General features: G+C 33.1%; 1 protein-coding gene across 4 annotated transcripts in view; it reads right to left on the reverse strand.

The window, feature by feature from the left end:
- AKT3 (AKT serine/threonine kinase 3) overlaps nt 1-15895 on the reverse strand; it is a 349070-nt gene that overhangs the window by 190945 nt on the left and 142230 nt on the right. For 2 of the 4 annotated variants that reach the window (XM_056107283.1, XM_056107275.1), the window contains one exon: nt 2714-2839. The exons of 1 other annotated variant lie outside the window; for it this stretch is intronic. Coding sequence is in view for 1 of the 3 variants with exons in the window: in XM_056107275.1 (XP_055963250.1) it covers nt 2714-2839 (126 nt within the window). In the remaining 2 variants the exon portion in view is untranslated. Of the gene's footprint in view, nt 1-2713; nt 2841-15895 lie in introns of those variants that run through there. One more of the 4 variants, XM_056107297.1, reaches the window with a different exon arrangement.

Below are 15895 nucleotides of genomic sequence, written 5' to 3' on the forward strand. Positions count from 1 at the left end.
ACTAGTGGTTTTAGGGCTGAAGAGATAATGCAGGCATTAAGGCACTTGCCGTACCTGCAGTCAATACAGGTTCAATTCCTGGCACCACACCGCCCTTCACCCAACCCTCTTCACCCCCACACTAATAAAGATTTCAATCAGTGAACTGAAAAAAGATTAGATTCCAGATTGAGAATTGGTTGACTGAGAATTGGAAACTGTATTCAGACTATCTTTTTATAAATTTTAAAAACTAACAAATTTAAAAATCCATAGAGATGGAATTTAAAAATTAATAAATATTAGAAAAATCAATTTTAAGTCCTTCAAGTTTCTCACATTCTAATTTTTCATATAAAAATATGTCAATTTTTATTAATTTTCATTAAAACTCAGATTAAATTTCAAGTAACATTTTCAATTATCAGAAAATTAAACTAAGGAAATTATGTTACAGTTACCAACAGAAAATATATATATATATAAAATGTTTCCTATTATAATTTAGAAGTACTAGGTAATCTCTTATTTTTCAATTATTTTAAGGGAAATTATTAGTATGATGAAATTCTCTAACTCTAATGGTTAACATTTCTAAATATCTCCTAAAAACATTCTTTGTTACCCAATATCTGGAATGTCTTTCACTTCTATTGCACACATTTACCTACTCTTGAAGGGTACCATCTCACAAAACCAAAGAATATCAGAAAAAAAAATGTGCTTTAGTTGAGTCATTGAATTCAATTGTTCTCACTGTGCAGATAAAAGAACTGTAATCCAGAGAGTTTCAGAGAGTGACCTGCCCAAGAACATATATACTCATGGTTTATGGAAAATAAGAACTGAATTATTCCTTCAACCAGTTTCCATTAAATAAACTTAGTATTTCTACAAGTAATTATTATTTATAAAATTTAAAGTTGCAATAAATCAAGCTTTAAGAATAATCCATTTTCAAAGTTTATTTAGTGAGAGATCTGTGTTAAAAATACTTCTGGAAACTAATGAGGTTGTCTGTAATTCTACTTGCTAGTTTGAATTAACTATCTATAACAACTTGATAATCCAAGATTACAGATGTCAACTAATATTTATTTCATGGATAAGTTGACTGTCAGTCAGTAAAGAGAATCTCTCCCCAAGAGTGCAGCATTTTTTCAGCCTCTGCCAGTGGAAGTGTTAGAGCAGATGTTGGCAGACTGTGACATACAGTATGTCTTTAAAACTTGTTGGGGTGTGAAATTTCATAAGGTCAAAAAATGCTGCATTTTAATCAGCAGATACAGGAGTTCTGTACTTTTCATAAATTATTTCAGATAAACCAATAGTATTTGAGTAAGAGAAATTAAGAAACCACTGGTTTTAAGTAGGATATAATAATACATGTTGTTAATGTTTTGGAAGTCAATTTATATCACTTTAAAGCAAATCCTCGCTCAACATATCTATAATAAAAATGTGTTCTTTAGACAAAACAAAATATATAAGATATTTCACTTGACAGGATTTTAAAAATAATTTGCTGCTGAGAGAAAGCCACATAAATATAATGAGCATTTGAGTAGTAGAAATTTTTCCCCTTAACTAAAAACACACATATATGTTTTCCCATTTCAATATGTAATATTTCCCTTTTATTTTCTCAGAATTTCATACATAAGAATACACTTCTAAGAAGGTACTTTTCTTTAAAAATTGGTATGCTTACAATTTTAATGTTTTCACAAATCCTTTGGCTTGTATTATTTAGAAAAAAAATGACAAGATTGCCTTCATAGTAAAAGGCTGGGACACTATACTTAAGTATAAAACAGTGTATAATATTGCAAAGTGACTTTTGTAATATTCAAGAACTTTGGTTATCTTGGATTTGTTATATTGCTATTTTACTGCACTTTTTAGCTTCAGTTTTCCTCATGTTCTGCAAATGAAGCTAGAATACAAGCAAAAACCTTAAAAGTATCTAAAGATTTTTATCTGAGTTGTACATACTTTAGGGCTTATACTAGTTTATTTTACATAACATAACTTTTAATATACTTTACTTCTGAATTAACACAGAAAGAACCTTTCACTGTGCAGCTTCAATAGTCTTTAAGAGCTTGTTTATAATTGTTGCCATTATCATTACCATCAGTTATTTTCATGCTATATTCAAGCAAAAACATAACTTTTAATTAAGTTTAACATATAAAGATTTTGCTAGGTATCCCTGAGGAAGAATTACTACAAATAAAATCTCCTCTCAAAATAATTTCTAACATGACTCGCTTGTTTCTCATCATACAATCAATAAAGAAAAGAGCTAAGATCACGATAAAAACATTTTATAATTGCATAAACTATTTTAACATCTTATTATCAAGTTCAGTGGGGCAACTAAATTCAAAGATCTTTGGTTTTCATTTTATAAAGACGTAAAGTATAAAGATATACTTTACATATCCATACACATATTTATGCATAGGTATAGATATATACTTTAGTAATTATATTTATCACATTTATCATATTCAAATTCTAACTAATAAATATCAAACACTTATATCATGAAAAAATATATTATTGATAAGACTGATGCTATGAAACTGAAATTCTATTAAATCTGAAAATTCTCTGCTATTCATCAAAAATCTAAACTTTTTTGTAGACATTCCAATTTTCTGACATAAGGACATGCCAATAAAAAGGCATGAATAAAAAGGTGAATCAACAGTTATAGTAAACTTACTCGCCACTGAAAAGTTGTTAAGGGGATAAGGTAAATCCACATCTTGAGGTTTTTCTTTATATCCTATGAATGAGCCATCTGTCTTCAAAAGGAAATATCTTGGTCTCCAGTTTTTTATATATTCTCCTGCATGAGAAAAGCATGCATGTTAATGTTGAAAAAATAAACATCAGCTTTTACGTGAAAAATAAATTTTGGCATAATATAAAGCCCTGCAAATGCTAGCTTAAGAAATATAGTTAGGTAATTTTCTTTTAATTTAATTTACAAAAAAAAGTACATAAGCATGTAATTAATATTCAATAAAATTCCAAACATGTTTTGTTTTGAATGATTTCACTTTGATATTTCATTTACACCACTATTTTTTCAGAAAATCATTCATCTTAAGTACACATTTTGTTCAGATTTTCTTTTTATCAAAAGTTTTACAACATTATTTTCAGCAATTTAAAAGTCTTTGTAAATAATCCACAAAATATCAAGGGATTTCAATAAAAACCATATCATAAATGGGACAATATGTTTCCTTTTTCCAATATCACTGTCATTTCTTATAATAGGCAAGGTACATTTTTGATGTTAAACTATGATTCTATAACCAATTTAAGCAGGACTGGCAATATTTAGTGCTTCCAATGGGCTGGAGCAATAGCACAGCAGGTAGGGCGTTTGCCTTGCGTGCAGCCAACCCAGCTGACCCAATCGAGTTCGATTCCTCCATCCCTCTCGGAGAGCCCTGCAAGCTACCGAGAGTACCTCGCCCGCATGGCAAAGCCTGGCAAGCTACCCATGACGTATTTGATATGCCAAACACAGTAACAACAAAGTCTCACAAAGGAGACATTACTGGGGCCGCTCAAGCAAATCAATGAACAACAGGAGGACAGTGCTACAGTGCTTCCAATGAGAAAATAACCTTGTATACAATGCTATAAATTTAAGTCAATGATATGAAAGGACAAGGATAAAGCTTTAAAGCCAAACACAGTAACAACAAATAAACGTAATTATAAGAACACACAGTACAGTGCTGAACTCCAAAAAAAAAAATCAGTAAGTATATATTTTAAAATTTGGGTATGGTATCGCCAAGCTATCAAAATACAATTTTTAAAACCACAGAATGTAAACTGTCTTGCCATCTCATACAATGCACAAATATTAACTCAAAGTGGAATGAAATTTTATATGTGATACTAAAAATGCAGAAAATATGTTGAAGAAACTTCATCAAAACTGTTCTTGCTATTTTGGCTTCAATAATATACTCAGGAATTCAACGCTAACAGCAAAAGAAACTAAAGCAAAAATAAATAAATGGAATTACATGAAATTAAAATATTTCTGCACAGCAAAAGAAATACTTCTAAAACAAAAAGATAGCCCATTTGAAGAGGAGGAAAAAAATTGGACTATAGCTATACATATGACAGAAGGCTAATAATATCCAAAACACATAAATCCCTTAGAAACTCAACCAGAAATCAACACCATCCAAAAATGGAGAAAAGGGCTGAACAGAAACTAGCAGGAAGACACAAAAAATGGTGAATAGGCACAGGGAAAAGATGCTCATGATCATTTATCATCCAGAAAATGCAAATCAAGGGCTATGAAATACCACTTCATACCTGAGAATACGGTTTATATCAAAAACACCACACCCAAGTGGCAGGGGTATGGAGAAATAGAAACCCTCCTACATTTTTGGTGGGAATGTAAAGTCTTGCCTCTATAGACAATAATTTGAAAATACGTGTGCATGCTTAGTTTACTGCATAGCCAAAACCTTAAAACAATTCAAATGCCCACAAATGAGTGAAGAAATAAACTGTGGTACATATACACAATGAAATACTACCCACTCAGTTAAGGAAAAAGGAAACATTGCCTTTTGTGACAAGATGTAAAGAACTTGAGGAGGGCAATGTTAAGTCATATAACTATCTCAAACAAAAATTAGAAATCAGGATGCCATTTGGAATCATTCCTCTGAATCAGCAACTGTCAGGATTTTTTTTAAGTCTCAGATTTTTCACACCCCTAGATGTTTTAAGAACCTCGCACAGCGATAGGGCGTTTGCCTTGCGCCCAGCCAGCCCGGGCGAGCCCAATTCGATTCCTCCGCCCCTCTCAGAGAGCCCCGCAAACTACCAAGAGTATCTCGCCCACACAGCAAAGCCTGGCAAGCTACCTGTGAAGTATTCAATATGCCAAACACAGTAACAACAAGTCTCACGCTGGAGATGTTACTGGGCCCGCTCGAGCAAACTGATGAACGAGAGAACCATGACCGTGACATATCTTTTGATATATGAAATGCTTTCACCCATGATTGATAAGATATAATATACACATCACAATGTATTCTATAAATTTGAAAAATTATGAAATCCATGATTTTCATAAAAATATCATATTCAACTAAACATTTCAATAAAAGTAACTTCTGATAAAAAAAATAGTGAGAACAGTACTGTAAGATATTTGCAGTCCTCTTTAATGTGCGGTCTAACAGAAGATGGCCAGAATTACACCTGCATTCGACCTGTTGAAGTGGTCTATTTAGTGGTCTTAAAGGGAAAATGTGTGGCTTAAAGAGAAATATAATTAGAAAGTCAATAGTATGACTTTTAAAAATATATGTTGCACAAGAATTTAACAAATGAGTTTCTAAAAGGTAGCTGCAATTGGAACTTAAAAGCATATTAACAAAATGTCTATAATAAAGATAAGAAATTTTCTGAAAATCCACTGGTTTATATGTACAGTGAATTAATCTATTACATAATGCATAATTTTGTAGCACCAAGCATTAGACACTTAGATTAGAGAGCTCTAATTGATTTAATATCTAATAATTTAATTTAACTAAGTTGTGCTATTCTTTCAAATGTTGACACATATAACACACTGCCACTAAAATTTTTTTACCAAAAAAAGTGAAAAGGCAGTGGAAAACCATAAAGCCAAGAAATTTAAACTACAAGTGACATTACAGAAAAGAAATTCTAGCTCAAAAGAGTACCAAAAGTTAAAGCTATACAAACATCTTATCTTAATACTCTATGTAGTAAAAACTACAAAGAAGAACTATTCCTACAATCTTGGGATTCTCAAGAAAATTTGATTATGTCTTTTCACAGACCTACTAACTCAGCAGCTGAAGAAGTAAGAGTTCCACAAAGGCACCAGGATCATAGGCTGTTCTAAAAAATATGTTCCTGAAGTGTCCTGGTGATTTATTTTTGTTTGGGGGGCTTTGGAACACACCTTGCAGTGTTCAGGGAGCTATACAGGGGCCAAAGACTGAAGCTAGTTCCTCAGTGCCTAAGGTAAGTGCTCTGCCCACTGAAAAATCCAGTCCAAGTTCTGGTTTTTATAAAGCTAAATGCCAGAACCAAAGTGGGCATTTCTACCCCAAATCCTTTGAGAGAGACTTCTAAAAATTAATCGCATCTGATATTTTAAACATATTTTAATTAAGTTTATGCCTAGTCTATTAAACCCAAGCTGTATGTTACTTTTATATCATATATTTTCCAACAGGGATTCTTAGAATTTTGCTTCCTTGGTAGGCTGAAGATCAAACCCTCAAAGAGACACTAGAATTTCTTGAACGTAGGAATAGTATGGCAAATTATATGGTTAAATTAGGGATTTTGAGGAGTTTATTCTGGATTATCTGGGTGAGCCCTAAGGCAAATTACAAAGTCTTATAAGAGTGAAGCAGGGAGAAAAGATAGGACTAAGAGGAAATGTGACCAGAAAGACAAAGTACATAGTGATGTAACAAAAGCAAAGTAACAATGAAGGACACCAGTCCCTGAAAGAGATAAAGAATGATTTATCTCCTGAAGCCTCTGGCGACCATGTGACTACTGACACCTTGATTTCTAGATTAATTTTGTTGTTATTGTTGCTCTTTTGGGGTTATACCTGATTATATTCAGAACTAAAATTCCTGCTCTGTGATCACTCCTAAAAGTACTTGGGGGGACCATATAAGATGCCAGAGGGAAGAACCAGGGTTGGCTATACGTCAGGCAAGTGCCAAAAGCGCTCGTTCTCTCTCTCTCTCCCTCCCTCCCTCACTCCCTCTCTCTCTCTCCCCCCTCCTTTTTCTCCCTTGCTCTCTTTCTCTATCTTTCTCCTCTCTCTTTCAATTTCATTTCTAAACTCTGGCTTCCAGAACTATTAAAGAATAAATATCTATTATTTCATTACCCAATTTGTTATTTGTTACAGTAGTCCTAGAAAATTAATGCTGCTTCTCAGTACTATAACGACTTATTTATAGAGTTAAACAAAAAAACCATCATGGCATGAGTGGAATAGAGACTCATAGTAAATATTTTAAAAATGTAAAAAGAAAAATACACAGCACTCCAACAAATGTTGGAGTGTCCTATTAATAGAGATTGGAAGAGGCTATTTCCTTGAGTTCACAGTTCTACATGGTTACAATGGCTTCAGATTTTGGACTTTTGCCAACATCTTTACCCTACTTAATTATTTATTCCTGTAATCTCTTAAAACAAACAAACAAAATATCTCAGTGCTTCTGAATAAATTTTGACCATAGATGACATTCTTGATTTCCACAGCAAAGCACAAATAATAATTTTTGGTTCTGGCTCTCAAGCATTAATAATAACTTTAGTTAGGAGATAGTATAAATTTAAATTTAAACTTTATCCAAAGTCCATACTTCGGATGGAATAATGAAATAGATTACCACTATTGTGAATGGCAGGCATTCAATTAAGAATTATTACAAAACTGATAGTGCTAATTACCTGTTCACTTAATTACAATTTACTACATACTTAATAATGGTCAAACTAAATTAATCCTCATATACTACAAGACCTTATTTCATTCACACTTTACTGAGAATCATATTTGCACTTTTAAAAGCTGAAGTCATCAGAAACTGCCAAAACAGGAGCTAGGAATATCTATGAACTAAAAATGAATTGATTAAAATGTTCAAATGTTCTAACATCTCAAATAACTTAGGAAATGTCTACATTTATTCATAAATAAATAAGAAAATACCCTTAAAAATAGCTTGTGTTTTCACAAAAAAAATCATGTCATTGGACATTAGATTTTACATTTAGGCTAGATTACATTTCAAAACTTGGTCCCAATTATAATTTCATGAGCACTAGAAAATAGGAAAAATGTGTGGTGAAGTATGTACTATGTGAGAACAGTGCATAAATAGTGATTCACCAACAAGAATTGTCTTATTTTCAATCAATAATAATAGTAAATTTATTAGCAAAAGTTTCTTTTACTACTGTGAAGCATGTAAAATTACAAATCTATCTAAAGAAATTAAAGAGCTATTTAATACTCAAACAATGGCTTATAATATAGCAAATATTTAGCTTCCTGTTGACAGATGCTAACCGACTTTACACATATGAACTACCAAAAAAGAGAAAACATGACAAAATCTTTTTTAATGGATGATTTCATGCATAAATATATCATAAACCAATAAATACTGAATGTTATAATTCATGATAGCTCCTGTGTCTTAAATTTCTTCAGTCCCAAAACAGTTACTAAGGAAATTTATTATGATATAAATATTTTCAACTTTTTAAAACTGCATGTTACTTTTTCTTTTGTTTGGGGGCTATCTCCAGCAGGGATCAGGGCTTTACTTCTGGTTCTGTGCTCAAGGATTACTCCTGGTAGAGTGATTAGGTAACCACTTGCAATATTGAGGGGGGGTCTACTGAGTCCAAGGCAAGCATGTTAACTGCTATATTGTCTTTTTAATCTTTTTAATCTCCTGTTATATTTTTATACAGAGTATTGCAATAATAAAATTATAATTGGTTCTAAATAATATTCCTATTAATATCTCTCAGGGTGGAGCGATATCACAGTGGGTAGGGTGTTTGCCTTGCACGCAGCCAACATGGCCGACCCGAGTTCGATTCCTCCGCCCCTCTCGGAGAGCCTGGCAAGCTACTGAGAGTATCTTGCCCTCACGGCAGAGCCTGGCAAGCTACCCGTGATGTGTTCGACATGCCAAACACAGTAACAACAAAGTCTCATGATGGAGACGTTACTGGGCCCGCTCGGGAAAATCGATGAACAACAGGAGAACAGTGACAGTGACAGTGATCTCTCGGGGTATAGGAAACTGATTATTTCTTACTATAGTTATTCTTTTTTACACATAGTGAAAATAATTCTAAATAATTTTTAGCTACATTTCAATAAATGTAATAATTTTTCAACAATATAGGAATAATTTGAAATGTAGCTTTAGAAATATGTAAGTTCCCTTAATACCACTGCATGTGCACTTGGGGGCCCTCATCACCACAGTTCCAGAGCAGGACCACATCAAGGTCCAAACACTAATTATCAGTCCTGCATAGCTGGGTCAAGTATTGTTGGGAATGATCTTGGATCCCCTGAGCCATGCACCCCACCCCATAAAATAAATGAAAAAAAAAAATTAAAGCTAAAATGAAGTATTATAGATACTTGCTAAACATAAATATATGTGGTTTTGCAGCTTCTGAAAACTTATTTTTCAGAATAAGTTACTTGCCATTTATTATTAGGTCCTTTCAAACATGTTCTTTTCTACCCTTTGAAAAATTTAGTCTTAAATTCTATGGGAATTTCTTTAACCGGCTGTCACAAATCAGCTTTGAATAGATGTTAACATTTTAAAAATGAAATGATACCTATAACCCTGCTAAAACCCTTTATAGACAGCTGTTCAATGAAGAGGATAGATTAAATAAATTTCTTTACAAATTTTTAACTGGGGGAGGGGGATAGAGATAGTATAAAGATTAAAGAGTTTGCCTAGCAAGTGACTGTAGTTACTACAGTGGTTTGAATTTCAGCACTATATATAGTACCCTGAGCACTCCATGGCATAGCCCCTGAGGACAGAACCAGGTGTAGCCCTGGAGTGTGCTGGGTATTGCACAACCCCATTAAAAAAAAAGAAACCAAAAAAACTTTTTTCACCTAGAAGAGTAGAACATTTAGATTCGCGCATTCAAACATTAGTGAGTGTTGAACACAGACACAGAATCTGCCCTTGTTGAGCTTAACAACTGAACTTCAAAACAAATTTCACCCACTTATTTCATCTTTCTTAGTGTATGATGTCATGCTGCAGGATGGGAAGTGTCTCCTATGGCTTGTCATTTCAAATTCCATTCAATTTCTTATTAAGCTGTGAAGTCTCAAGAGAATAAAATAGAAACATAGTAATATATAAGTTATAATGGATTTTCATAGAGCACAACATTTCAGCAAACCTTAGAGTTTCAAGTTGTTTTTTTTTTTTTGCTTTTTTGAGTTCATAACCGTTGATGCACAGGGGTTACTCCTTGCTCTGCACTCAGAAATTACCCCTGGCGGTGCTCAGGGGACCATATGGGATGCTGGGAATCGAACCCGGGTCAGCCTTGTACAAGGCAAATACCCTACCTGCTATGCTATCGTTCCAGACCCCAAGAGATTCAAGTTTTAAGATACTGCTCATGCCTGTGCTTTTGTCTCATGGATTTCTGTATATCATTCATTGATGAAGTCATATTCAAAACACTCAAATCGTTATAATCATCCCAGTTCTCTGGCTATAGCAAAAGGTCATTTGATAAATTTGTTTTTATACCGATCAACATTACCAACACAAGTGGTCAGACAGAAGGTATTTGCAAGTTTGGTGACTTTGTTTTACTTCCAGAATACCTTAAAAGTCTTCCAGATATACACACATTCTTCTGCTTTACCGCATATGATCCTTCCTGATTATTTTGAAAAGTTTATTATAGTAAAAAAAATTTGCTTCCACTGCATAATGTATGAACTTGTCATTTTTATATGGAATGTAGCTTTCATATATACTTACTAAAAATGACTGGGATCTATGTTTTATTTTGAAGATGAAGAAATAATGAGAAAAGTACCTATGTACTGAGTATCACATGATTTTATCATGACAACTTTCTGAGATCTCCAAACAGCTGGTCTGTCAGTACTTTATCTACTTTGACTTTCTTTTGTTAACCACAAAATTGTACAAGTTATCATCTATCTCTAAGCATTTTAGTATTTATTTTGTGGTATTCTATAAGTAATCATCTACTTACTCAACTTTGAACAGTTGTATTCTGGACAAATGAACAATCAAGCTTTATTTTAAATACTCAATTTACATATTTTAATATATTGTCCTTATTAGGAATTCACCAGATCTTTTCTGACTAGTCACACATTAAACAAGTGCTTGTGTGATGCTTATTAGTATCAAATGTTCCATGTGCTCTGTAAATATTAGTTTATTTCTGCTTTGTTATTCTTGTCCCCAGTTCTCAGAAGAAGCTGAGGCAAATAGGTTGTCAGGAGTCTTCAACCACTGATCCACAGGTGAGTGCTGGTCTACAAGTGCAGAAAGGTTCAAAAAACCAGTATCTATCACCTGGGTTCTAAGTGAAGTTCAAGGACCAGTAAGCAAGATAGGTGCAGGTCTGCAGATGTAAAGGTTTGAAGAACACTGAAAAAGTGACATGTTCAAAGGCACAAACTTGGCAAAGCTTACATCTGACTGGATGCCAAAGAGGTCCTAAACACTGCAGCACATTATCTGATCTTGAAAGACAACATTTCAGAGTAGGCTTCTGTTGATTTCAACATATCTCTATTCTTATTTCTACTCTGTTCTTATTTACTACCTTTGTCTTAGGGCTGCATCTTAGCTGTCTGTGAAAGTAAGGATTCCTACCAATCTGCCCATGTTTTTTGTGAGTAGTTCTCCTATTCTTGGGCTGGAGCGATAGCACAGTGGTAGGGCGTTTGCCTTGAGCGCAGCCAGGCTGGCCGAGCCGGGTTCGATTCCTCCACCCCTCTCAGAGAGCCCAGTAAGCTACCAAGAGTATCTCGCCCGCACGGCAAAGCCTGGCAAGCTACCCGTGACTTATTCGATATGCCAAACACAGTAACAAGAAGTCTCAAAATGGAGTTTTTACTGGGCCTGCTCGAGCAAAATCAATAAACAATGGGATGACAGTGTTGACAGTGTTGGTCTCCTATTCTTACATCTTTAGAACAATCTTTTTCATCTATCCTTGATTTTGCCAATTCTCCTTTCTTCACTAAAATCTTATAATACATATCAAGGAAAACACAAAGTAGAGTAAATAGAGGAATTAAGATTGGCATGGATTATCCATAGGCATGGACTACTCCTCAAATAGTCTCATGATTGATGAAGGATTCAATCTACAGGAAATTTATTATAGGAGTGATTCTGTTGGTGTGAAACTAAGATAAAAGTCTTTATGTTAAAGTGATAGGTGGGCTAAGTTTTCTGAGGGTTTTGTTTTGTTTAATGGAACAGGCCACTTTGGTAAGAATTATGAGAATTTCTGATTAATACAACAACAGGCACTATTTTTTATTGCTATCATACCCATTAGGTATGTTAAAACAAAATATGGAAGAGCTAGACAGGGCTGTGCTATAGTGAGATTGCTATTTGTGATAACTTTTCTAAATTAAATACAGTACTTAGAGAGAGAACAAAAGAGAATGCCCTGTCACAAAGGCGGGATGGGATGGGGAGGGTGGGAGGGATACTGGGTTCACTGGTGGTAGAGAATGGGCACTTGTGAAGGGAGTGATCATTGTATAACTGAAACCCAAGCACAAAAACTTGTAAGTCCACAACTGTACCTCATGGTGTTTCACTAATAAAAATTTGAAAAATAAGTAAATAAATATATAATTAAAAATAGTCCTTATTTTCGCACAGTGGTAGGTTTATTTAATTAATGTATGTGTATATATTTCACTGACAAATATTTTCAGAATATGGTGTGGTGAATTATCTCATTCTTGCTTTGGACAACTTGGCAGGCTACCGAATGTAACCTGCCCACACGGAAGAGTCTGGTAAACTTCCCGTGGTGTACCCAATATGCCAAATACCAGTAACAATGAGGGGTCTCATTCTCCTAACCCTGAAAGAGCCTTGAATGTGACACTTTTTAGAATCTCAGGGCTAGGAGGTGGGAGACGTTACTGGTGCCTGCTCGAGGCAATCGACAACAGGGTGATCGTGATCGTGATCATGGTGTGGCAAAATGGAAAATATTTATAGTAAGAGTTGTAAAAGTTCTATAAATTTTTAAAATTATATTCATTTCTTTTAAAATAGTTTAAAATTCCGTGGCCCTAGGATCATTGCTAAACAAATGCAGTAATGATTTTGTGTTTAGCGCAGTGCATGGAGTTGGAGATTTTTTTTGGTATAATGCAGAAAACATTAAAAAGAAAGCTCTGCTTTCACAATCTACAAGGGTGTAAGTGTAAAAGCAAAATAATAATTTAGTTCACATTTAACCCAGCAGGAAGTGAAGCACAGATTGAATAATTCTCCACAACATATCTACTGCTATGTAAACTAATCTCACCGCTTATTCTTCATTAAGTTGCCAAGATGCTATTTTTCTGTTGGCTAGTTTGAATGAATGCTTTGTTGGTTTTAGTTCTCTCTCTCTCTCTCTCTCTCTCTCTCTCTCTCTCTCTCCTCTCTTTCTTTATCCATCTCATTCCTACCTCCCTCCTGCTCTATCTCCCATTCCCTTTCTGTTCATTCCTCTCCTCCATTCTCTTTTCTCTCTCCCTTCCTCCCCCTTCACCATCTCTCCAATCATCCTTTCTCTCAACTTTCTCTCAAAGTAAAACTATACATACTATAACTCAAGATGTTTTTATGTTTTAAAGACTAATAAGTATCACAATTTTGATTCAAAGTGTAATGTTTCCTAAAATGTAAAGGAAACAGACTATTAAACAGGAAGGAAGGAATAAATTGTTATTTATAAAGTAATGTACAGAATCTTAGCTTGCATAAGGTAAACTGGGTATTTAAAATAGTCTAATTTGTCAAACATTCCATATTAGCCGAATAAAGTATGTGCTATTTTTATGGAAAAAATTCAATTCTTATTCCTGTTATGTCCTAAATCCTCCCCCACACAAACACACATTGTTTCAGATAATATTACTTATGCTTAACCAACTAAAATCTTTATAAAACTGATAATGCAGTCACAGAAATAGCCTTACTCCAAGAATAAGACTCTTGGATTTACTACTAAAGATGTTTCAAGTGTCACATTATAAAATATACTATATACAAAAATTAAAAAAACAGCTAATTACTTTGACATCAGGCTTTTCTCACTCTTTCGTATTGCTAATTATCATTTACCTCAAATATTCTGAATTTAGAAATGCACTAAAACAAACCTACTGTTTGGCTTTTATAAATGCTAAGGAATAACTGTACTTTAGCTTTTGGCATATTTATTCTTAGATATAACAATTATTAATGTGATAAAATAATTTTTTCTTGTGATATGATATATTTTAAAGATGAAATTATGCTTACACTTATGAAACTAAAGGGATTTTAATTAAGGCTGCAATACACTAGAAATACAGTACAAATACTTTTGAATATAACAAAGAAACAAAAAGAAGTAAAACACCCAGAGTAAAATCATCTTAATTGTCCGAATTTTCTTATTCTCTTTGCAGGCCTATCTAATTTAGCAATTTTAAGTCAGTCATCTGTTATCATTTTTTAAGAAAATAATTTAAAATGCTTAAAAGTTGCTATCAAGTTGGAGACAAATAGAACATTTTCAAAAGAACAATAAAAATACAATAAAAATACAACCACAAATCAAAAAATACTCAATTATTCAAAAAGGTCCCTATCTCCTATCTCAGTCAAGCTTACAGCTCAGATTAAACAGCAAAAAGCGAACTTGTCAATGTTATAAAATGAATTTACTTACCTTGGCCCTCTGAGGGCAGTATTACCTAACACATAAACAAAATAATCTTTATCTACTATTCTAATAAAAGTAAGTTTTAAACACCTGAAAGTGACACATTTGCTCAATATACTAGTATTTCTTTCCTAGCATTATTTATATCTTTATGTGCATAACAATGCCTTTTAAAAATGTTTCAAAGATACTTTCAAGCAAAAATATTCTTAAAACTAAGGCATCCAAAGGATACGTGAAACTTCAATATTATGAAATTTATCAAAACAATTAACTGAAAAAATATATATATAAATGATTCTGCACTGTGCAAACACTTTATTCATGTTCTATAAAACTGATTTCCATAAAATAATTTTGTCTTTCAAAACTGCAGATTGGAAAAAAGAAATCTTTCACTGAAGATTAAAAACTCAAAGATAATCAGACCCAAAATAAGTTAGTGGGATTTATTCTGCAAGCAAGCAATAGATAATAAGTTCATTAGTCATCAATCACTAATTTATTACTAAAATCTAATACAGATAACTAGATTGAGAGCACAGGATCAAAGTCACTTACTTTACATACTGATTCTAAAGTTATAAAAATCATTACATAAGAAACAATTCACTTTCAAAATTCAAATGCAATTTGTGTTGGGTATTGTATTCTTTTACCTCAGACAATACCTCTTTTACACAAAGTAAGGAAAAGTTTTCTGTCATTCACCTGTCAGGTTTTTTTTAGAATGTACAAAGCACTGAATAACTATATAATCCAGTGGCATGACAGACTCTTAAGAACATACAAGTGCTCTCCTTTTGCATAAATATATTGTTGACTGCTCAAGTTTAAATTACACACCACTACCACCCCTCTTAAAATAAATTTCAACCTTAAGGGAAAAAGCAATCTTATAATGACAAAGTACATATAGAGAAAAACTATTACAAAGGTATAAGAAAAATAACTTTTATACAGTAATATCTCCTCAAACATGTTTCAGTTTAGCAGAACAATGTTTTCATTTTGAATTTGTATTTACTTATAAGAAGAGTTCTTGTTTCTATAGCTTAGAAAATAATTCTTCATTCAGAAACTATGCCATTACCTGGCAAAACTTCAAGTAAACTGGGTTTTTTCCTAAATTACGTATCATTGAAATTAAATATTGTTATTCTTTTGAAATTATACTATAATATGGAAATGTTACGGTCAAGAGGAAAGTTTTTAAATTTTAAACTGCACTTAATATTAAGCAAAAAGTACAAAGAGCTATCTTGACAGCTGACTAGTAGAAGCAAAGAAGGGAAAGAAGGTCATTTCATAAAGTTCT

Source organism: Sorex fumeus, unplaced genomic scaffold (genome assembly GCF_029834395.1).
Source record: "Sorex fumeus unplaced genomic scaffold, SorFum_2.1 ptg000007l, whole genome shotgun sequence".
Lineage (NCBI taxonomy): Eukaryota > Metazoa > Chordata > Mammalia > Eulipotyphla > Soricidae > Sorex > Sorex fumeus.